This window comes from Anas platyrhynchos, chromosome 18, assembly GCF_047663525.1.
Source record: "Anas platyrhynchos isolate ZD024472 breed Pekin duck chromosome 18, IASCAAS_PekinDuck_T2T, whole genome shotgun sequence".
NCBI lineage: Eukaryota > Metazoa > Chordata > Aves > Anseriformes > Anatidae > Anas > Anas platyrhynchos.
This window is the reverse complement of record NC_092604.1, coordinates 12,369,155-12,394,659: the sequence shown is the minus strand read 5'-3', so window position 1 is coordinate 12,394,659 and position 25,505 is coordinate 12,369,155. Positions and strand designations below refer to the sequence as shown.

At 36.8% G+C, this 25,505-nt stretch overlaps 1 protein-coding gene across 1 annotated transcript in view; it reads left to right on the top strand.

The window, feature by feature from the left end:
* Nucleotides 1-25,505, top strand: part of TTLL11 (tubulin tyrosine ligase like 11) — a 47,677-nt gene that overhangs the window by 10,584 nt on the left and 11,588 nt on the right. The window contains 4 exon segments of the mRNA XM_072025529.1: nucleotides 2,955-3,530; nucleotides 4,168-4,263; nucleotides 4,806-4,924; nucleotides 23,829-24,086. Coding sequence (XP_071881630.1) covers nucleotides 2,955-3,530; nucleotides 4,168-4,263; nucleotides 4,806-4,924; nucleotides 23,829-24,086 — 1,049 coding nt within the window.

The window sequence follows — 25,505 nt, the reverse complement described above, 5'->3', positions numbered from 1 at the left end:
CCACTTTGTATGTATGGCTCGAATCATAGTAAAGCATGTTTAGTTGTGGAGGTTCAAGATTAGCCATGGATCTTTCTGGGATGCTGGTTTGAACAAAGTGTGAGCTAAGAAGAATCCTCCAGTACGCAGCTTTGTGTCATGGAATGGGAGGATTATTCTTCACTGGTAAAAGGCCCAGGAGATGAACTGAAATTTGAATTTTATAGTTACATTTTGAAAATTACAGTTTGTGCTCTAACAGTGTCTTTTCTGCTGAGTGTTTGTGAATGCCGCACTGCTAGACTTGCACCCTCGGGGATTGTATCTGAATGCTGAGAACAACAACAGAACCGGACTGAGCTGCAACGGGCTCCTCACTAGGGTGCTGTTGCTTTACCGTGAACTTAAAGGACTGCCAGGGTGATGTGGCAGCTTGTTTTCCATTGCTTGCTCAGTCCTTGACCTCCAAACCAATTGCAGATAATACCATTCCCCTGGGTTCTCTCAGTCTATGCCAGGTGGATCACTAAATTACCATTGCTGTTGCCAAACGGGCCCTGATGGCAGTGTGAGCACCCCCGGTGCTGTCTGCACTCACAGAGATTGCACACAAGTCTTTGGTCAGCCAGGACCCCATGTAGCTACCTTTTTGGCTTGGATGCCTCTGGAGGCTGAAACGTGTTAACTGTGTTCATACTCCTTCCTTGCTACATGTTGTAATTATTTATACGAATAGTGCTTAAAATTCATCTTAGGTAACTTTAAATCCTTCATGACTTTCATTCTCAATTTCTTTTCTGTTGTTTGAGGCATCCAAATGTCTACTGTTCTTACTTTTGCTCTACAAGTGATAAATAAACAAAACCTTTTTTTAGGCAGTGGGAGATATGCATATAACATCAGAGATCTGATATTCAGCAGTTGTGTCAAGTCCTTACAATGACCTAGTTTATCTTACTGATTTTTTTTGCTCTTCAAATAAAATGCTTTGAAGCTTGCAAAGTTTAAGTTTGTTACTTGGGAATGTGAACTTCGTAGGCAATTTAGATGGCATAATTGCTCTTTTCTCTGATGGAAAAAGTTTTGAGTAAATATGTGTAGTTTACAAAAATGCAGATTTTAGTCTGATGGTTATTGGTGTCAGATTTAACTGTTTCATTATATCCAGTTGGGAATGATACTAGCTTCCGAACTTTTCCTGCACAATGAATGTATCAGCTTAACTATTCAAAGGCCAAAACAACCTTGTTACAATACTTATGTTTATTTCTGCCAACCATTAACACAGTCTGTTCCAAAAGACACTGATTTTTCTCAAAAGACAACTGCTTCTCTAGGAAAGAAAAATGTCTGTCATCTTGTTTTTTTTTTTTTTTTTGTGACTTCTTTATGTGACTCGCATTAGTTTCTTAACCCCCAAACCTCAAATATATTATTGCTGCTTCCAAGAAGCTGGTGTCTGTAAAAGGCTGTTTGCTGTTAAAGTGCCAAGCCCTTTTTTATGCCCCAGAAATCAAGTTGCTGATGTTGGCATGCACAAATCACAGAGGGATTGAGCAAAAGGTTCAGAATAAGTGGCTTCTTGAAGATGAGGCATTTGGATCTAGATTAGAGTTCTAGAACTTGATTATTACCACTTTCTCTGTGAGGATATAGACCGTCTCTGTGATCCTATAATTCTCCCTATAGAAATCACTTTGGAGGTTCATCTTACTAGGCCATATCTGAGTAAGATGTAACAGAGTAAGTTCATTTATGAATGTGTGACTGTAGAAATGATGTTTTCTGGAAATATTCTATGAACATAATTTGTTAGCACTACAGAGTAATTGACGCATTTTTAAAGAAATATGTAAACTAGAAGCAATTCTCTGCAAAGGAGGTGAAATGTATCTTCTTTATTGACTTCTCTAAGCATTTTTGACTATTAAAATGCATTATGTCGGTGTAGATGTTGGTGTTAGCTGTTTGCGAGCTCATACGCTAGAGTGCACTGTGTTTCATGCTGAACCAGCACAGAAACGGCGACAGACTGAACATCTGTACTAGCTGGAGGAAGTGCCAGTCCAGGCATGGAGTGCTGTGCAGCTCCATCCAAAGGTTTCCATTTGTTACTGACCACCATTAAATTCTCCCCCAACCTTATTCTGTCCTCATTTCACACTAGGTACATCTAATGAAAGCATCTGAACTTCCATGATATATGAACAGATTTTCTTAATACAAATCAAAGCCACTGGTATGAGTTGTTGAAATTGTGATAGATTTTTTTTTCTCTTGTATTGGATAGAAAGCTGGTAATCGCATGCCAGGCCTGAGAGGAATTATGGTGTAATTTAGAAAAAAAACGTCATTTTGGAGAATGGTGGTAGGTAGCAACTGAGGCATAAACCGTATATTTTATTTTGTAAACTTGTGATGTTTGCTCAATATCTGCATGTCCCAAGTTTTCTAATATTGGGTATCTTGACTGGATAAACATCTAGTGGTAGAAAAAGATATTATTGGTGTCGAAGTTTTACTTTATCTTCTTTTCTTCCTGTATTGCATTCATGCCTCAATAAATAAGGTGCTTTTTCCTTAGGTTAATGATTATTTTTGTCAATAATTGTTCAAAATGCAACACAGAAGTTTAACTTTGCAATTTCATACACATTAATGACTAGTAGAATGGACCTCATGAGTTATACAGCATTTCGTTCTGTAAGTGGGTGCGTAACACTAAAAAGAAGTTCCTGGAATCATTAATACAACGGCTTGTTAAATAAAAAGCCCTTTTATCTGCACTGGTAACTCTCTACTCGTGTTTGTTTTTGTGCTTGTCAGTACTGTTCTGCCTTTTTTGTATGGTGTTCACTACTTCAGTGATGTGATCGTGTGATTTATTGGTTATGAATGTGTTTTTTTGGCTTCCATAGTATCAGCCCCTCTTCCCCCTTAGTTAGTGTCCTTTATTATAATTCTTTTCCTCCTAGGTTCAGATGATGAAAGAGAGCGATCCGTCCTGGAAGCCCACTTTTATTGTAAAACCTGACGGAGGGTGCCAGGGGGATGGAATCTACCTTGTAAAAGACCCAAGTGATGTCAGACTGACGGGAAGCCTCCAGAACCGGCCAGCTGTGGTCCAGGAATATATTTGCAAACCCCTACTTGTTGACAAACTGAAATTTGATATTCGTCTTTATGTCCTACTGAAATCTTTAGAACCCTTAGAGATTTATGTAGCCAAAGATGGACTTTCTAGATTTTGTACAGAGCCCTATCAAGAGCCCACTGTAAAAAATTTGCACCAGGTTTTTATGCACTTAACCAACTATTCACTAAATATCCATAGTGGGAACTTCATCCATTCTGACAATGCAAACACTGGCAGCAAGAGGACTTTTTCAAGCATTCTGTGCAGACTGTCTTCCAGAGGAGCTGATGTCAAAAAGGTTTGGTCAGATATAATTTCACTGGTGATTAAAACAATTATTGCACTGACTCCAGAACTGAAAGTTTACTATCAGTCCGACATACCGGCAGGAAAGCCTGGGCCAACTTGCTTCCAGGTGGGTTGAGATTTCTGTTAGGGATGCTGTTATCTCTGTACGTGGATTCATTTTCTGGATGTGTCCTTCCTTTTCTAAAAGCTCCTCTTTTGCTGCTTTTGTTTTGCTGCTGATCACTGGTTGGATGTAATGGAAAGAGGAGTAGCAGATGCAAAATGGTCAATGCATTGTGTGAGCTCCTAGCTTAGGTTCTCCTCAACCAAGTTTTACCTGACAAATCTCAGTCACCTGACCTATGTTACTCCTCGATGTAAACATATGGAGAACTTTTAATGGGGATTAATCATTAATATCAGTATTCATTTCAGGTTCCAGCTTCTAGATGTTACAGCTATGAAGCTTTGCCATTGCCCAATGGAACTATGACAATGGCAGTTTTAAGACCCAATCGTGATAGGTGCTGAAATTCTGTGTTGACAGATGCACTATTTAGAGATGGGGGTAGTGTGAAAGTAGGCAGTAAGACCAAAGACAAATGGCTGGAGTAATTATTCAGCAATATGTTGTGATTTTTCAGTTATTTCTTTTGTCCCTCCAATGTTTATTCTAACCAAATGTTGATATTTGGATGACCGTTGCATTCTCTAGAAGAACACCATAAGTAGAAGGAAAGTAACATGCTGCTTGTTATGCACAGATCTTAGGCTTTGACATTCTACTGATGAAAAACTTGAAGCCCATGTTACTAGAAGTAAACGCAAATCCCAGCATGAGAATAGAACATGAGCAAGAGGTAAGGCCTCTCAATGTGATTGTGATATTGGAATGAAATTGTTTAGGGTTGGTTTTCTGTTTTTTTTTCTGGTCCTTTTCCTTGCTTGAAAGATGAAAGCTGTTTGCCGATATGAAACCTCCAAGGTTTTTTGTAATTCCCTGCTTTGAAATCATTGCTAATCTTATATTCTTGAAATATGACTTATTGGAATTGTGAAAGCTTTCCATCATCTTTGTCATAAATACATTTATTCAACATCCTCTGCAGTTGACTTAATTGTATTTAGAGGATTGCTAATATATTTTTTCATGCTTAAATAAATAATATCAATGGTAACATTGGCAATAATCTCTTTTTTAAATCTTGATTTACTAGAGAAATAACTAAGAGTTACTGTAATATACTGAAAATATTAAGGTATTTGCTTATTCTTTAAGAAGTGTTTTATAATCTATCACTGTGTATTTAAAACGTATGTGATATACAAAAGGTTTTAAAAGATGTAGAGTAGGTAATGCCCTGTTCTTCACTGAGTAATTGTATCCTTTTGTAAATTAAAGCTCTCTCCTGGGGTATTTGAAAATGTCCCAAGCCCTGTTGATGAAGAAGTGAAAGTAGCTGTTATCAGAGACACTCTTCGTCTAGTGGACCCTCAGAAAAAGAAGAGAAAAGATATCCAGTAAGTGTTTTGACTTTTTTTTTTGCACCTTGCAATAATTACAAAAACAAAATACTTTTTCTCAATTATGTTAGTTTATCCAGGAAACTATGGTCCCAACTGTCTTTGTGTGACTCCTTTTGCATCCATAATGTTAATTCATTCAAAAAAAGCTCGTAGGATAGTAATCAGTGGCTTGATACAGAATGAATACTCACATTTGTGGAAGTGCTAGGTACATGTGTTGGTTATTTCCAGCGTATAAACTCATCTAGGAATGAGATGAACTGCCTGTTGCAGCTTGCACAGAAATGCTTGTGGTAGGATCAGTCTAAGAGACGTGATGCCTTCTGTTTTAAGGAAGCACCTTGTTTTAAGCCGTTCTTTAAAGACATGAGAAGGTCATGTATTTATTTATTAATGTTTATAAGCCTGCCTCCATACCAGGATATCTATTCGGTTCTTCTTTTGTCACTTATTGGCAAGCTTAAATATGTTTCTCCTGGTATGTTTTGATTTCAAGGGTAATTTTGCTGTCCTTTTTTGGAAAGGAATACTCAGAAGAGTTGTATAGGAACATTTCTTTAATACATGTTAAAGAATCCCCTGAACAAGACATAACTGATAATATCTACAAGATAAAAAAGATATATATCTACATATATATCTACAAGATAAAAATATTTTTTCAGAGGCAGTGCTACACATATAGGTTGCTGTGATCAGTGTATAGAATGTCTTGGAAAGCAAACTGTGCTGTGTTACCTGCATTTAACCTTCACCCTTAAGATTACTTCAGTGCTTGGAGCTGGAAAAAGATTTTTTTTTTCACCTGCAATTATGCAAGTATTTTTTTTTTTAATGCTGATGTCATGTCAAGCATTCATTAAATACATATTGAATATGGAAAAAAGGCAAGTGATGATTACAACAAAAAAAATCCTGGGGAATGCTAGTGTGTGTCTGGAAAGCTTATTCAACTGAGAATTCTTCTCCAATACATTTAGACTGCTAAATAATTTAAAACAGGATTAGTCAGTCATGAGAAAAATCATGGGCTCTTCCCAGCAAGAATTCATCAGTGATGCAGCTTTTTCAGCATAATCTATTGAATAATGTCTGTGTATCTGCACCATAAGACAATCCTGTGTGTTAGTGCATAAGGTATGATACATGGGAACTTGTGTGACAGCTCCATACTCACTCAGCTGAGATCTACCCCTCCTGCTTCCAAGTACATTTCATTGAAGAGGGAATGGTGTGTGGAGCTTCTTGAGAGAGACATGGTTTTACTGTAAGCTTCGAGTGAAGGACATTGTAAATCTCTGTGGGTGATTAGAACACCAAAGTAAAAGCATTCAAAGTGAGATCTGAGCTCCGGTTGTGTTTGCTTTGTCTTCACGAGCAAAGATCTTGCAACACTTTCTCTTTGTGTCTTTTCTCTTATTCTTTTCATCTTTTCAATGCCTTTTGGTTAGTTCTAATGTGTGCTTCCCCATTCCTTCTCCAAACATTCCTACCAGTAGCTACAGAAATGGCATCCCTGTAACTTTGCAGGGTGAAGATAATAGTTGACTGGATATAGAAAGCTGGATGGAATTTTATCTATCCACTCTAGTACTTTTAGTCTAATTGTGCTTCACAGCAGGGAAAGCAAAATTTGGCCTATTAGTAGAAAAATAAAATCACTAAAAGATTTCCTGTTCTGACAGATAACAAGGCAGCAAACACTGCAGACTCTAGTTTTGATGCTAATTAGTTAATGGGCATTAATCTAGGTAAAGTTCTAACAATATATTTAACACTACATTTGAACACAGGGAACACACGTTGAGAAGTCTGAGCTGCATCTCTGGTAAATATTTAGCTGTGGAGACGGATTTGATTTCCCTCTAATTATCTACCAGATTAAAATAAATGAAGCATCTAAATGAAAGTGAGTTTTAGAAGTCATCCTAAGTACTTCATTATCACAGAAGATTAATAGCTCAGAATAATTTCTAGTTTCACTTTTTCTCATTTTTATGGAGTTTTGGTTATTTTTTCTCTGTCCTTTCATGTTATATATCACATTGAAATATAAGATATGTTCAGTCAGATTAGTGCAGTTTCTCATGCCATACATACTCTTAATTTTTCCATCACTATTCCAGTCTTTGCATCCACCAATCACTGGTAATTATCTTGGCAGTGACAACAGTCAGTCACTGAAAATCTGTAGTGACACAGGCAGAGGCCTGGGGAGCTCCTTCAGGAATCAAGGGAGGAGGCAGAGAATCAGCTGCATGTTGTGTGCTTTGTTTTACTTTCTTGTACATCTTAAAATAAATAAATAAAATCCAGCAGCAGAATGCAGTGTTTAAAAATAAACAACCCAAAAACCCTCTTAACCCTCTTTTTAATTTTTCCTAATAAAATCTTGCAGGACCCTAAATGTAGAGCCTTTTTTTTCCACTGCCTTTGGTTCCTAGACTAGTTCTCTCTTTCTTAGGCATTCTTAATTCAGAACTCAAGTTTCACTCATAATTAAGAACTTAAAATATTTAACAAAATAATATGGAAGCTGCTAACCCCTTGCTTTGGGTTGTGTGGCAGTACTGTCTTCATAGATTTTAAAGCTTGAGTAGAACGTTGCAGTTGTGCAGTCTGATTTACATGGAACAAATGCGGTAATTTGTGGCTGAGCTATTTTGTTGGAAAGCCAGAATTTCATACTCCTCTGTAAAACTGTTAAATATTGTCAAACAAAGCTTACTTTCTTCTAGCATTAGTAGAGAGCTGATTCAGGGGCTAGCGATGGCAGTCACGTTGATTTCTGTTTTGAACATCTGTCACTACTAATTTCTGAATTACCATGGTGTTTTTTCCAGCTTACATTTTATAAGCAATTGTAGCTCTTTTGACTTGAATTTATGATCCAGTAAAGACCTTTGGTACCAGCTGGTCACTGTATCTCCAGGACAGAGCTTTCTTTTAGCGAGAAATACAGTGTGGAGGGAGAAAGGGGGAAAAAAGTGAGGAGGGGAAGAGGAAGGAAGGGGCAGGATGCAGTTTGGAATGAGTATCATGTAGAGTGGGGTGGCACGTGTCTCTTCACAGGGCTAAGTGTGCATGTGTATCCACATCTGTAATAGGCAATGTGGTCAGAAAGGTTGGCTGCACTCAGCTTAGAGTGAAATACTTGACGCATAATAGGGTAAAGGGTTGGACTGTGCTCCATAAAGCTTCATGCAAAATTATTTTTTTCAGAAACACTTTAGTAGTACATTTGTTTAAGACTTACTTCTTGCAGCGGAGGCACTCTTCATCTGTAGAAGGATTTGAGCCTAAAGGAAATTTCCACAATTAAGTGAGTGGTCTAATGAGACCAAACAGCGTTTGAAGTAAATCAGCATTACTTGATAGCAGTTTGAAATAAAGTAATAACAGCAGTTTGAATAAAGTAATCACTGATGCAAATCATTGTTTATATTGTTCTCCAACAGAAAATCCACTTTAGAAAGCTTTGCAAACTTTTAGTTTGTCTGATTTTGAATCTTAGTAGTAAAAGGTTTTAGATTCTTTCCTTGTTTAATTAGCAATTTATTTTTCTTAAATCTAATTGCGTTAGATTTGAAGAGCAAAAAGGAGTCTTAGCCTTGTATACAAACATTGTATATTCATAGAATCATATAATTCTGTACAAATATTGTATATGCTCCACTGGATGTTAGATGTAAATTATCTGCTCATATAATTACTAGCCATGAGTATTATTTGGAGTGGGTCTGCTCTGGATGTGTTAGGAATATCACCTATAGCATCTCATCCATGCTAATGATCTGCTTTCCTGTTCTCTCAAAAATATTGTTGTCCTAGTTTATTAATGCTAATTAATCCAGAGATAATAAGAGAATTCTTTATATTTGTGTTGCTCTTGTTTATTCTGCCCCAGTATGATCTCTTGGATTTACATGCCTAGTTTCTTACATATTTCTAGACAGAAAATAAGCATTTTGCTCCTTTGACAAGGAGGGCATAGTGTTATGACATGTTTATCATTATTAGAAATACGAGCTGCTCATGGAATAGTATCTGCTTTATACTTGTTAGAGATAAAGGTGCAGCCCCCTAAATAATGTAAAGACTTCTATTCAGCAGTGAAATAGCTATTGACAGAATAAAGAATTGAAACACTTTGGAAACCAAATGTAATTTAATCTGTGGCTGTTATAATCAATTCATTGTGTCCACAAAAAAGACTTTGTTTTATTACTTATTCTGGTATTGCTGTTTCATTGGTAGTTTATCTTTTCTTGAGTGCTTATTCTCTGTTCATAACTTTTTTTTTGTATTTGAATTCAGCCTTGAAATTTATTTGTGATGTTCTGATTATTTTTTTCTTCTTTTTAAAATACGTCAGGTATGATTCTCTTCTCTGGATTCCATGGCTCTAGCAAATGTCAAATATGATTAACCAATTTCCTGAGCACTAAGAGCCCCAATGTGGTCTCTCTCAAATTTTTTGCAAGATCAGCATGCAAACACTGGCTAATGTCACTCTGTTCAGAGAGCACCCTGTAAATATTAATGTGTCAGCTCGACTCTTTTTCTCTAAGCATTATGTAGTTGGAAGAAATTCTAGTCAGGGTTTTGTGGAACTTAATATACAGAATATCGCACTCTTTTCTTGCACAAAACAGGGTAATTTGTTCTCTCTACTATATGGGATTACACATCTTTCCCACATTAAACAGTTTTTCCTTTACAAAGGAGGAATGAATTGTACTGAAAGTCTTGTTTAAGTCGTGTCATTTTCCAAATCTAAATGCTGTTCTTAATTCCTTGATATTGAGAGTCAGTTTCATATTAAAAAAAAAAAAAAAAGTAAAAGAGGATGGGGTGAGAGAACAGGAAATCACCTAGATGGCTACATTTCTATTTTTTTTTTCATGTATTTTAAAAATAGTTTCCTAACCTCCCCCAATGTTTGTTTAATAGAAATATGAAAATATGCCATGCAAAGAATATGATCATACTGGATTTTGATGATGAATCATTCTTATTATTGATTATGGTGTTTATCTTACTACTCATACTCTAAGGTTATAGTTATGTGATGGGGGTAGTTTAAGAGGGTCAGAAACTCAGTGCATAATCATATGGAGAGGCTGAGTGGGATAATAGTGGTGTTGCAGCTATTGCTGATCAGAAAATGGCTGTTCTTCAGTCCTGTTGTAAGGCATCTTAGTTTCTGCTTATGTGCATAACTCTATTACGTTCTGCAGTGATTGATTACTCAGGGTACTCAGTGTCTTCGGCATGATTATATGGGGTGAGTTTAGTACTTAAAAAAAAAAAAAAAAGTAAAATAAGCACATAATAAAACTAGCCATGTTAACACTAATATTTTGGATTACATTTGCTAACTGACTTTTTTAGCGGAATCCTACAGCTTTAGGTTGATTCCTGTATTCCTTTGTTATCACTTGGAAGTCTGGTCAGGTTTTCAGCTATTCAAATGCTTCTCAAGCACCACCTCTTCATTCCAAGCCTTATTTCTGCCTGAGAGTGTATAAACTCATATGAATGGGTTTTTTGAGATTGATCTTTCTACTCTGGTTCATTTTGGAGGCTGACACAATTTTTTTCTCCATCAGTCAAAATGACCGAGCATTCATATTCAGCATCATTCTGCCAAAGCCCTTTGAAAGTACATTGAATTAGACCCTTTGTCTTTCCTAGAGGGTTTTTTGTTTTATTCCTTCATCAGGCAATCTGCCAACTTCAGTATCAATTCTTGTCCATTACATTAGCCCATGTGGCTTTTGAGGAGTTAGACATGTGGGGAAGACTTTTAAATTTGATGTTTGCCAATGTTACTTCAGTTCAGATCAGTGAAACGTTAACTTTGTTTTTCTGTAAATTGGGGAGTATTTATTTCAACTGCTATTTCTCATCCTGCTCAAGAAGAACTATCCTCAACTACTCCGTTCAGTTTTGTGAAGCAAACCTTATAGGTGCCTTGATCTTTGTTCTCTGTTCTTGCAATTCCAATTATTTCTCTGCTTCATTGTTAAGAGCTCTTAACCTTGTTGCTATTGATTAGGGCAGGCCCTCTTGGAAATTGTACAAGCTAGAATGTGAGATGTCCCTCCTTGAAGTGAGGGGAAGGATCTGTTAGTGCTTGACTCACAGGAAAATTTTATATTGGCTTTAAGAGCTGCTTAAAGGAAAGCAGCTCTTTCCTTTCCAGAGGAGTGCTTACTACAACAACAGAAGATATAATATTGAGTCCAGGACAGTGGTAAATAACTGGAATGTGCTGTAGCAGCAATCCTAGCAATTTTCTTTTGAAAGTCTGCTGATACAAAGAAAATCAAATCTTTAAGTTTGTATGTGGCTGTATTTCCCATGTAATCTGAATGGTTTTAATTGACCAAAAGTGCATAGCTTAAATATACACGAGCAGTAATAACGTCTCTTCAAAACCAGCTAAAACTATACCCTTTGCATAGGTACAGGAGGAAGTCAGTGGTTCACCCCTTTGATATTTTTCTCTATCAAACCACTACAGGAAAAGTTGGTTTTAGTAGTATATGAGGTCAGTTTATATACTGTTGTTATACAGAAGTATTACAGAAAAGCTTCATTTTTCTTCTTCGGAAGATTTTAGGTCTGATTCTACGCTCCAGTAAATATCCCTGTAGGTTACTAAGGTTTGCAAAGAATTCTTTGTTTTGCCAACCTGACTGTCATTAGTTATATCTTTCTTTTACTTTCTCCCATACAGAGTGCTTAGAGTTACTACATTTTCTGTAGAATATCCTATCTTGGATCATGACTTGCTATTTTGAACATTCAGCTTGTTAGAATTCTAGACAACAGATTAATTTTTTTTTTTCCATTTTAACCTTCACCGCTGGAAAAAAAAAGTGCTGTTACTGCATAGTATATTTTTGCATGTTGCTCTGTGTTCATTTGCTCATACATTGGATTTTAAACATATCTCAAATGTAAAGACTATTTTAATTTCCATGTAGAGTGAATTCAGTCTTATTTTGAATAAGACTTTTATTATCCCGTGAAATGTCACTCTGCTCAGGGACAGCTGGATTGGCTTGGAAAATCCAAAGCAAGCAAGCTGATGACGGGTCCAGTTCCATTAAAAAATTTAATGGGCAAGAATTGATAGGAATTGCAGAATTGTAAAATGTTTAGTTTTCAGCACTGTGAAAGTAATTGATCCAAAAATGTAGTGCTCTTTTGCGGTAATTGGCGTGCAGCAGTGCCTCTGGCTCTGGTGTGAACCTTTGTCTGTTTTTGTTATCAAACTGCGAATGGAGACCAGTTTGTCCAATTAGACTTGCATCCTAATGTTTTGAGATGCAGCTCGTCTAATTGCTTTTTTTTATTGACATCTGTTTTCTTTCTTTTTGCTTTCTAAACTTTCTGGTGAGAAATAGAGGACGGTTTGAAAATGAACTAAGGAATGTGACCTGTCAAGAATGATTTCACTTTGAAATCTGAACTTTCCAAAGATTCTGATATATCAAAACATGCTATAGCAATTATATCTCTTAGGTATTCACATAGTCTTACATTTTAAGTTGATCATTAGGAAGCCTTCTTGCTTCCTATTCTCTTGCTGTGATTCTCAAATGTAAAGGAAGCCTTTGTGATAAAATACATAGCAAATAAGGTTTTTATCAGGATGTGTCACTTTAGTCTTTGAAGATTACAGCAACTTCTGTGGCTACACTACAAGGTCTGCCCAAGAAGGGAGGTCAGGAATACAGTAGGGTGGCTGCTTAGCTTCCTTCCATGTGGCATAAAAATGACTGTGGAGGCAGAGAACCTTAAATACATCTTTGAATTCAATTATTTGATTACAGATTATAAATGACTCTTAATGGAAGTAGAATCTGGTTTAAGGCATGCTGTATTTTGCATCTCACATAACCAATAGCAGTGACTGACTGGGCAAGAGTAGTACGTTGAATTCATGTTGACGTAACAAGAAGCCTGATAGTAAGGCTTTGTGGTGCTTGGAGGCCATTAAAGCCTTGTTCAGTGGCAGAAGAGATGTCTGAACATCTTTGGTCTGTGCTCCTGCTTTTCCGGAATTCTAAGAAAATAATGCTTTTGTCTTTTTTTTCTCTTAAAACAAACAAAATCTCAACATAAACTCTGCAGTACTTCAGAGTATTTCTGGGAGCCTTGTTGAATACAGAAGTGTGCTGTGTCCAGCCCTGCTGATGGCAAGCTTCAGCTGTACCAAGTGAGAAGTCAGATGAGCCATGGTCTGAAGTTTGCTGAGGTTATGCTGCATAAGATATAAAACAAATAGTGATTTTGACCTTATTTATCAAGTTTTTAAGTGCATATTCAAGTGCTTTGCAGGGGTACCCCTCTGTACCTTAGAGAGAGAGAAATTACTGTAAGTGAAAGATAATTCATCCAGAGTGGATGAATCTGAGATAGAATCATATAGTGCTCTCATGGCTTTTTCATACAGTACAACTTCCATTATTAACCTACAGTGAAACACTCCTTTGAATGAAATTTGATTTTCACAATGTTAGCTTAATTGCCTTGTCTAAAATTAAGGGTACATTTGCACTTGACATTTTTCCCTTTTACCTTATTGGATGTAATGCTTATGTTGCCCAGAAGCACTTCTTCTTTTACATTCATTTTTCCAATTGGCCTATAACATAAACTCTAGTAATTTTTTAATTTTTCAGTAGTCTTCCTGATATTACTTCCTACCAGATAGTTTACGTAAATGTGTACAAGCATTTACTATAAATGTAATTGAACTGTATAGTGTATTTGTGTATATATGTATGTATGCATATACCATGTGCGTGTGTATATTATATGTATAAAAATGCTTTATTTCTTAGCTGTCTTCTTGCCACCCTTACAGTCTGTATGTTGTGTACGTAAAGCTACTACTGGCTGTGACAGTTCTGATTGCATGGAGTCTGTGGGGTGAGCCTTGAATGCTTTGGTGAATGAACGTTTTGGTGTCAAATCTTTGTAAGCTCTTCATGTGACTGCTGAGTTGCAGTGTGCACTTTGTTCTCTCAGGCATGGCACAATCCACAAACAAATTGATTTTAAAAAATAAGATTTCACGCAACCCAGAAGATGTTACAACAAATCGATCAGCCAAGAACATACAAAGGTACATCAGTTTATATACTAACAAAAGAAACAAATCATTTCTGTGGCGTAGGGCTCTTAGGTCATATGACAATGTTTTATTGAGGTAAGAGTAAAATGGAATAAATTTATGCATGGGCATGGATTATATCTCCGAATCCCAGTGGAAAGTTCTTATGTACAAATGTATTCTAAGAATTATTTTTTTGCAATGTATTTAGATGTCACATTTGAGAATGGGAGAACTTTCTGTAGCAGATAGTTGTCAAACTTGATGCAGCTGTGAAATACAGAACTAATTAAATGATATCATTACCCAAATCCAAGTAATTATAAGTAATATGATATAAGTCATTAAACATTCATTGTTCCACTTACCAGTTGGAATGGCATTACATGAATGTTCACTGCTCTGGATCCGGACCCTTGCTGTAAGTGAGCAGCTCTGTCCATGCTGTCCTTCCTTCCCTTCAGGGTTGTTGTCTTTGCCACAATAGATTCAGCTGTACCAAGTATGTCAGGGAACAGCCAGGATATGGGTCCAGCTTCCAGAATGTAGTGCTTTTTTCCTTCTTACTGAAATACTGCAATTTGTTGGGACAGATTTGAAAAATTACATATTTTCCTGGCAAAATATTTACTTTTCAAGACTTTTTCTATTGTAACTATGGGGTGAATGCAAGCATTTATCTAGCTAGCATTTGTTCTTGAATAGACATGTAAGGAGAAATGAAGGAAAAATGGAGATTATCTCAGATTTTTTGCAGGAGCTTTATTATTCTCATCAGCTTCTGGCCATCAGAAAGTTGCTTGTTCTCAGATACTGCACATAATGAGTATGAATATTAGATCATAACCATATCTGAAAGCTCTTTCCATATTCCCCTGTCTATGCTCAAATAATAAGGGTGAGGGAGTGCAAAGTAGGTTTTTAAAGGACGGCAAAATTAAGTGCTTGGGATTTTGGCTTGACTTAAGCACAGGCATTGAGCAGAAGAATAACATTTTCACTCTTACAGATATCCTTCAGGTGTCAGTTCTGCAGAATCCTGGTTTTATTACATCAATCACAAGCAGCTTAAGGCTTCCAAAAACATAGTCACAGACAGATGTTGAGCCTGTCTGGGGATTAGAAATATCCTCTTCCATTAAGTATAAATTAACTTAATCACCAGGTATGAAAGATAAGCAGCATAAACATCATTCCCTGAAGCTTTCATTAAAATTAAAATTCTATTTAAAACTAGGCTTGTATTTTCTATGACTTGATCTCCCCTTCAAAGAGATTATATCTGCTGTAAATTTTTACAGTGACAGAGTGACAGAAATTAATGTATTGGGGGCAGTGATGTTCTCTATAATTTAACTTCTGCTTCTAGTCGTCTTTTAGAAGGAGAGATGATTGGCTTATTTTTAAATAATAATTGGTCTCTAGTCTCTGAAAAAATTAGAAGGCAATAAAACTGCCTAGCACCCAGTTGCTGCAAAATGAAAGCAAAGCCACATGACTGAACAGCAGTGTAATCATCACTAGTGTTATTTTGTGTATGTAGAATTCAACTGCTTAAATAGGAGGATTACTACTCATAAAATGCATTTGCACAGCTGCTTTCTGCTCCATTGGATGACAGGGTAAAGCTCCTTTTCTACCTTAGCATAATTGTGACTGCTTTCTAAGAATAATTTTCATATGGGAAAAAATACCTTGGGGCCTAGTGTTGTGTTTTTTTTTTTTTTTTTTTTTTTTTTTTTAAACTGTTCTACAGTAAGACACTTGGTGGTCTAATTCAATGTTGGGTTCAATATCTTATCAGGCTTTACAACTGGTGTGTCTTTGCTATGTCCTGCTATATAGTATTTTTAAGGCACACTTTTCTAAAGAAACAAAGGAAACTCTGGAGAAATAATGGGATATGTGAGTACCTTAAAAGCAAATAGTAAACACAGATAAATCTATTAGGAATAATGAAAGCTACTGCTCCCACAAAAATATAAAATATGGGGGACTATACTTAATGATTTTTGTTCTACGGTGTTTTTTTTGGTACAGTGGAACAAGTCCTTCCATGCAGGTTTTGCATTGCTTGTGCGTTATTTCATTATAGTAGTGCCGTATTTCCTGCAGTACTCAAATAGGTGACAGGGAATAGCATAAGCATTCAAAATGGCTATTACATTAAAAGCAGCAAATCTTTAGATAATACTGACTGATATTACCATTGTTCTTAAAATGAGAAAGCTAGAACTAAAGAATCTCAATAATGGAGAAATAATTTTTTTCAGCATATTGAATGTGACAATCCTCAAAAGCAATTTCTTCCCTTAGAGTGCTACAGAATTAAAAACAGGTCAAGTGCCACTATGAGACCCCCTTAAATATTTATCCCAGGTATCTGTTTTGCATCTCTAAAGGATGCCTCTCGTCTCTGAAGGATGGTGTGCTGCTTTACGGCTTCCTTTCATCACCTCACAAGGTCAGAGTTTAACCAAACCAGACTCATCAGTGTCACTGGTTGGCTAGCAGGTTTCAAACGGTTCAGTAGACTGGGGCTTAGTTTAAAATGGCAGGGGAATTAACTCAGCCTTTCTGACTTTGCATTTGCATAATAGCCTACTTGCAAACTTAAACATCTCTCTTCATACGTGTTTCTTTTTAAAGCACATTTGAAAACAAGCCCTGGCTGAGCCAGAAGATGCTAAGATCACAAGCACCTACATGTATATTGTCTAAAACATTCCATCGATACTGGAACAAATCCTCACATGCTCATCAGGGCATATAAAATCCACTCCAAACTATGGACAATTCTTCAAATAACCAAATGACCCAGCTTCTGTACTGCTGAGCTTCCTCTGTATCAGTGGTTTCTCTGGCTGGCTTGTCTTTGGAAGTTTCCGTGGTGTGTTGTCAAGGGAAGGATGTAAATCTCTCTTGTCCCCTATGCCCTGGTGTTTCGGGAATGGCTGTAACGGTGTTAGTTGTGCCCACGCTGTGAGTGTTCTACGGGAAGCTTTTATTTCTGTAGCCTACAAGGGTAGACAGTGGGATGTTGAATGATGATAACTACGAGAGGACAGAAGTGACTGTGTCTGTGTAAGCCAAAATGGGAAAGTTGAACAGAGTGAGGCTTTGCTCCATCTCATATTAGAAATTCTGAGCAGTGCAGGATTCAACCAGGTGCTCTGTACAGCTACACTGAAAGGTAAGTGATAGGCTTTGAATATACAGCTGCAGGAAGCATATCATGCTCTCTCTGGCTGATGTGCCTTGGCCTTGTAGTCAACAAACTGCGTTTCCTTCTGGACACAATGTGTAGGACAGTACATGAGCTTGTCTTAAGTTTTAAGTTTGATGTAGAGGCTCCGGTCTGCTCTGTGTATGCTACGGAAACATTCAGAATATTCTCATCCATCACTTTGTATCCCCAGTGTGGAGCAAGTCATTTTCCACACTAGGTTTCTGCATCTTGGAAACTCTCAATAACTATGGGTGAAGAAGACAAACTTCAACAGCATCCAGTTTTTGTTCAAAATCTATTTAATCTTTAATGAGAAATGTTCGTTTTCATAATGAATCTACCCAGTCTGACGAGGCAGCAAAGCATCCTTCTCAGAAAGGGGACTGAATGTCTGTGGACCTTATGGAGTATGATACATGGTAGACAAACAACGCTCACGGGACAGAAAGTGGAAAGCCTGTAACTAGGAGATGCTGTGTGAGAGACACTTTGATTATGGTGATGGACTGCAGGGCATTCAGTTGAAGTTTAAGAATCAGGTAGGTTGTTCTGGTTTTATTAAGCGAATGGTAAGACTATGGAGTACATCTTGAATTTATCCTTGGATTTAGGAACAAAGTTAGTGTGCTCCGTTTCTTTCACCACTCCAGAGTGAATGCAGATTTGGCCTTGATAAAGGTGCATGCAACACTAGACACAGTCCTGCTTCCAAACAAGGTTAAGATGAGGTGATTTGACTGCTTTATTTCTTTAATCAAGATACAGATGGTTCTTCTGTAAAAAGAGATGGAAATTCTGACTACTGTCAGCACTCTTCCTGCTTCTGGAAGACATATCTGCTTCTTTTTAAATGAATACTATATGATGTCAAGATAACTGACTGCCAACAAAACAGTGATTATCAATCTTTATTTTTTATTATGATTGATTCTGCTCTTTGGAAGGTGGACTTTTGACTGCTGTTGCTCTGATTGCCTCAAAGCATTCTTAAAGCATTGAATAAGCCATTTAAAAGCAGTAATGTTTCTAACAACCTCTAAAACCCTACTCTTTTGGGGTTTAATATTCTTTTAATATTTTTTCTTTACGGGATTATTATTTTGAAAAGAGAGAATATTAATGCTACTGAAACTATTTTGTGAAAGAATGGGTAGAAGATGAATATGCACTGTTTCTTCGAATGAAACTAGCAAGTGGGTGGTTCAAAACAAAAGATGCTGATTTTTCACACAACGTGCAGTCAAACTGAAACTTCTGCTGTTGCGTACTATGAGCACTAGAAGTGTCTCTGTGCTAGTAAAAGTAATCGGATTAGTTCATAAAAGAAAGTTCATGAGTGGTTGATAATACAAAGACATTGTTCTGGCTTTGAATTACTGTTTCCTAAATGATTTACTTGTATGAATGCACACAGACACGCCCATGCATGTACCCTCCAGTAGCACACACGTACCTATTTCTTGGGAGGTCTGTATACTGCAGTGGCAAATGGATGGATGGATAGATTTGTCATGCAAAATCTTGTGTGCTTTTAACTTTAACGTAGTCCTTGCTTTGAGAATAGAGGCTCAGCTGAGGGAATAATTATAGCTTTAGAATACAGAACATACTATTTTCTTCAATTAGGTAAGTGGTTGTCAGCTGATTTAAAAAAAAAAAAAAAAAGCTTAACTTTAATTTCTAGCAATGCCCTAAATGTTAAACATATCAAGTGAGCATTCTTAGAAACATTAATATTCCAATTCTTTTTACCTAATTTTACTCTGAACTGCACAGCTAAATTTTCTATACAAGGATACAAAATGGTGTGAACGTTGAAGCCTTTGATTAGTGGTTGCAAATTTGTTTGTCCCTTAGCAACTTGTATTTACATAAAGATTAAGGCTGGTCAGAATGAAAGGGATAGGACATAGATGGAGAAAACATTAATAAGTTAGTACTCATGTATAAAAGATAAGTAGTCTTAGATGTTTCCTTAAGCTTTATTAAAATTGAATTTATTTTTTTAAAGATGCAGTTAATATTTTTCCGTGGTTGATCATTTCTAAAGAGAGGTCTGTCATGAGCTGCAGAATTAGAAAAATTAATGTATTGAGGTCAGACATTAGTATGTAAATTAAGCTTTGCTTTTATTCCATATGGCACCAGAAGCATTACCTTATAGTTGACCTTTCATTCATTTAGCCTGACTCAGCTGTGTCAGTCAAAACAATTAATTCTGAGGAGCAACTTTAAAGTGCAGGGCTCAGCTTTCTTCTGCTCCCCTTGCCTGTTGGAAAGCCCATGAGAAAGGAGCTGATGGAGAAAGTCTCTGCAAGTTTCCCTTCCTAGAGATTCATTTCAGCAATTTGGAGTTTCTAACCCCTTCCCCACAACTCCACTGCAGCACTTGTCCACAAACATTTTGCAAGGTTTTTAGGGAGACTAGAGCAAAGCATGAGAACCTTGTGTGTTGTACAGCGACTCCCGAGATGGAGTCCCAAGTGACATAGTAAGTAAGATGCTGCTTGGGAGTCATGTTCTGGAGTAAGAAAGAACAGGATGGTAAGTATTGCATAAAAGTTTTTTAGTGACTTGAAGTGTTCTGTATATTACAAAAATGGTAATTCTATATTTGCCATATGACTGAATTAACAATAGAAACAGAGGTGAAAATCCCTCATAAATTTTCACTGCTGTAGTACTTTGGGCTGTATTTCTGCTTCTTGTAACTGTACTGACAGTGCTTACACCCGTCTTTAATTGGGTGACCCTTGGGGAGTTATGTCATCCAGCTTACCCTTATGGTGTGTAGATGGCAGATGGCACCTGAAATACAGAAGAAAATGTAATGGTGCATTGCAACAGAGTGTAATTTATCTTAGCACTAGGGCAAAAAATATGTCATGCACTGTTCCCTTGCAAAAATGTGCAGATCACAGTAAAACTCTGTTTTTATGGATCCTGAGTCTAGCTGTAATATACCTAGCTAGGCAGTTTTTCTTAATTAGTTGAAACCACACAGAGATTGGGTGCATACAGCTATGCTGAAGAGATACACAGAAAATAAAATTTTATTGAAGTACTACCTGTGGAAGCAGTGGAGAGTTACACTCTGAACGCAGTGTGAATGCCTGCAGTTATGGTGAAACTGCACCTTAACTGCACTGTTATAGGGAAACTGGTTTTGAGTTTTTATCCCTGATCTCAAAGGAAGCTGTAGGTTCTTCCCTTCCTTTCTGTGGAGGAAGAAAATAAATTCTAGGTGGCAATTCTGCTCTGTATTGAACAATATTCTTGACTATAATAGAGTTTTTTTTTCTATGAACAGAAACGGTTTTCTATTACCATAATGCATATCAAACATTTAATAATTTGTCTCTCTCCTTTCTAACAAAAAATTTCCATTCCTCCTACATCAGGGAGATAGGATCTTCCATATTTTTTCCACCACTTAATACCTTCCTATATGTAACAGCAACCAAACAGAATTGGGTGACAGACCTACTTTCCCATGATTTGGGAAGAAACAGAAACCATTATTTTTGCTATTTATTTTTGGTTTAGGTACTGAATGGTATTTTAAAAGCAGAATGTTGAAAATAGTCTGAAAAAGGAAACTTAACTGAGAATGTATCAGTTTATTTGGAGCAGGACCAGTGATAAATAGTGGAGTTTTTTGCAAAGAGAGTTTATTATTAATAGAAATGTCCAGATTAAGGGGACTCACCGTGATGATCCAAGAGATTCCTTTCATGCCTTGGTTCCCAGGAGTAGATAGATGTCTTTACAGATATTCTCACTGCCTCTCTACATATTAGCTATTCCACAAAATGCAGCTGACTATCTTGGACAGAAATCTGAAAGAAGACCCTAAGAAAGACAAACCTGCGTACTCTAAACAGGTTGTGCATCCTTGAAATTCATAGAGATATCCTTCAGGTGTCAGGGCAAAGGTGAAACTGATTTGAGGAATTGAAGCGAAGACTATTCCCTGAATTTTTATCACAATTAAGGTATAAGTAAAAAACATCAGAAGCGTGTAGGTCGCCTAGTTGCCATTGTGGAGGTGGGCTGGCTTACACTCACTCCTGAAAAGTGAACGTGTGCTCTTGAGTGCTGAAATAACATCCTAACGCGTCTTATTGTCAGCTCGCCAGATATCTGTGTGGTTCAAAGCATTTCCTCCAAATTCACACAGATTGCTGTGGCTGACTTTGACTTTCAAAATATTCAGTAGAAAGGTAGCCTGTTGATGAGAAGCCTTGATTACTTGCAGAGGAGAACAGATATTTGGATCGGACATCTAACAGGAGATACGGCTGGTCTGTGACAGAAACAGGAGAAAAGAACTGGAACACAAGATGAGAGGTTTGGGCTATCTGTACAGGAATACGATTTGATCGGCCCCCTTGGTGTAATAAAAAATGTTAGTAGTGAAAGCCAGCAGTAGATCAAACAGATTTTCTGATGCTCAAAAAGCCATTTGGTATTGGTTTAGGAGCTCTTTAGAGCTAACAGTCTAATTCTATTTCAACATTTCTAAATCCAAAATACTACTGCGTTTACCATTAGAAAGCTTCCAGGATTTTTCTGAACAGCAACACATGACTACAGTTCTGCAGAGGCTTAATTAAATGAGAGTTATGGTACAAACAATGTAACCTACATGGCTTCACACTTGGTCATGTCCTAGTTCATCTGGATGAAGTTTGGAATTTTTAAATTTGTGAACAGACCTCGTAGGATTAAAAATAGAAGACAGCATAATTATTTTCTTGGCTGTACATACTCTGCCTCGTTTGGCCTCCAGGAGGTACTTGATGGCAGTGAAATCACTGTCCAATCTCATGTGAAGCAGAATGAAATTAGGAATTCATATTTTAATCTTTAATGACAAATGTTACGTTATCTTTCTACTTTGCTGTTTGCAGCAGAGGAATGTTATTAAAGCATGGCCTCAGTTTTTTTTAAAGACTTTTAAAAATCTTTCATTTATCAAAAAATTACTGTTACTCAACATTGGTGAAAACCAGTGTGATTACAAAACAAGTACCATTATTAGAATATTTTATAACAGTATTGCTGTTACCAGAAGAGAACTCCCTGAAATGCAGCGTGACAGTCCCCCAGAGCAGCAATGGCTTAGCGCTTAAAATTACACAAACACCAAAAGAGGCTGAACACAGATGCTTTTCACAAAGAACTGTTGCGGCCTCATCTTTGCAGTTCATCTAAACAAACCTAGAGGTGGCATGTGCTGCAGGGAGAAGTTTCTTGCATGGTTCGGTGCCGAGCAGCCACAGCTGGGCTCACAGTCTGCAGGTGGTGCAGCTGAGGGCGAGCTGCTGTCATCTGTAGGTGTCAATGAGCAAGTTCAAAGCCCAGATTCTATGAGAGCTCAAAATTTGGCTCCAAAAGTGGCTTTTAGACATTAGATATCACAGCATAATTCACAGTTTCTTTGCAGTCCTTACTTTTTTCCTTTGTGTTAATGTTGCCATACATTTATTTTCATTATGCCTCACACTGGAAGTTAAAAGTATTACTTTGAAGTATCCTAGACTGAAAGAAGACAGCGTGTCAATGGATTAATGCCTTTCAGGGAAACTTAGGAGAAAGGAAGCTGAAAATCCCACGGGGATATTTGGTATGGATGACTGAATACGGGTTGTCTGGAAGTGGGCTAAGGAAAACTGCTGCCTTTTAGAATGAGAGTTGGAAGGTACAGATTTGCTGTAGATTTGACTTGATAATTTTTAAAGTACTGTGGGTGGATAATAACTATGTTGATTGTTATTCTCTGTTGGAATAGAACTTTATGAAGGACACCAAATCTGCTCAGGAGCATAAAAGATCAATGTAGTAAAAGCACTAATTTTTAAATATGTAGTGTGAATTATATTCCTAATGATTGTACTTAGAAAAGCGACGGGAAAGAAAATGAAAACCTGTGGATACTTCGCGGGTGCAGCTATCAGCAGCTATCAGACTTTCTGAGCTTATGACAGTAGCAATCTTCAATTTTATTTAGGTGTGTCAAAAGCAGAAAAAATGTAAAAATGTCATGCTGAATAAACATGATATTCATTTCTTAATCTTTGTCTCAACCAGCTTTATTTAGAGAATTTGGCAACAACAATGAAGATGAAATAATATATTTTGACAGTATTCACAGAGGATTTGTAGAAAAAATAATGGGATTGCCCAGAAATTGTCTTCGGACTTGTAGCTGTATGCGTTTATGTGAACTGTATCACTTCTGAATATACTGATAGAATTTCTTCTTTGCAAACATATCTTAATGTGCTTTTTGTTCCTCACTTATCAGGGAGCATAGGAGCTTCTAAACATTATTGGAAAATAAGTTTAAAAACAGCACTGGATTATTATGATCTCTAAGTATTTCCCATTAAATGCTCCATGAAATTTCATGTAACTTGCTTTTTAAACTAAATTAGTTTGCTGATAGTAACAACATAAATAAATGCAGAAAGACAACTATTGAATCTCGCAAGGGTAAGGTTAACATAAGATACAATTATTTTATGCTACAGATCTCAGACTTCAGAGCATGTGTCAGAAACAAAAGATGAGCTACTGGATGCAGGACCAGCAGACGGACTGGAATATGATACCAGCAAAACTACGGAGGCAGGCCTGCCTTCCCTTTGTCTCAAGCAGGTGTTTCCAAAGTATGCTAAGCAGTTCAATTATCTGCGACTTGTGGACAAAGTGGCTGCGTTGTTTATCCGATTTCTTGGTGTAAAAGGGACGACAAAGTTGGGGCCAACAGGTTTCCGAACATTTATAAGGTTAGTAATATGTCCTCTTTAGGAATGGAATGAGGTCTAGCACGGAAGTTAGAAACTCAAAGCCCTACCTACTACTGATAATTTTCAGTTTTGTTGGATAAAAATAGGCCTTAACAGCTTTACGCTTTTAGCTGGTAGATTTAGTAATAGCTTTTAAAGGAACTTTTCCACTTAAGTTCCATTGAAACATTGCTTATTAAAAATAATATAAAACACTATATATACTTCCAAATTCCCCAAATGCCTGACCTATGATTGTGTCTAGTAGAAATGTGGGTCTTTGTTCGACAGCAGATCAGTAGTACTTTGAGAGACAGTATTTGCAGTCCTTGTCAGCATGTCATGCTTCTAGTAAACCCCAGGAATACAATTGTGAAAAAGTGACAATTGAAATTGGGTCACTTGAGATCTGATTTTGCTAGCTGTGGGGCCACAGCTCTCTGCCCCAGGCCAAAGTGAAGGATTTCCAAGTGCCAGTGCAATGCATTGTGCACTAAGGATTTGCATTATGAAATTGCAACTTGCAGTTGCAAGGAACTCAATTTGTTTTTTTTCCACAAACTTTTAATTTTTTTTCATTCTTTTTTTTTATGGATGAATCTGTTCTTGTCATGGTACAAATATCTTATGTTCTGCTTCCATTGACAGTGACAAAATAAATAAGCAGCAGATGTAGTCTTAAAATATAGATTCTGTTTCTGTGCAGATGCATTTAGTATTCAGGAATGAATATAAACAATTTGATTTATACAAATTACAGATATATAGAAAAATACTGAAGGCATCTGCTCTATCTACAGACCAGTGCAGGATGTTTTCCAGTTCTGTATTTTCTATTGTTTGGTCCAGCCTTAACTTGGCACTTGTCAGATGAGCACAGTATAAATGCCAACATTTTCTTTTAATAATATTAAATAAATTGTCATATCATAATGAATACTCTTTGCAGTTTCCTCATGCATGTTAACTTAAACTTCTTAATATTAGCAAATATTTTTCTTTATTTTCCCCCAGAGGATCTATATCAGTTGTCTGGCTTCTTTCTGAAATGCTGTCTTTACTGCTCCTTTCAGAAAGAAGATTGTTTCTGAGATGTGTTCTGTTTCACTTTTCAAGAATGAAATGGCACACAAGTGTGATTTGTGTGTATGTGCAAACGTGTGGGCAAGTGGTTGCAACGGTTATCACTCAAACTTTTGCTAACCAAAATTTGTCCCCCCCTTCAATGATTTCTTCATTCAAAAAAAAAAAAAAAAAAAAGAGAGAGAAACACATAGTGAGGCTCTAACATTTTTTTAAAGTTATTTTTATTATTGGACTATCTAGGCCACATCTGAGCTCTCTTCTGTTTTAAATAAGCTCTGCTTAGGCTACTAAAAATTAGGGTTCTTTTAAATTATCTTTTTTTTTTTTTTTTTT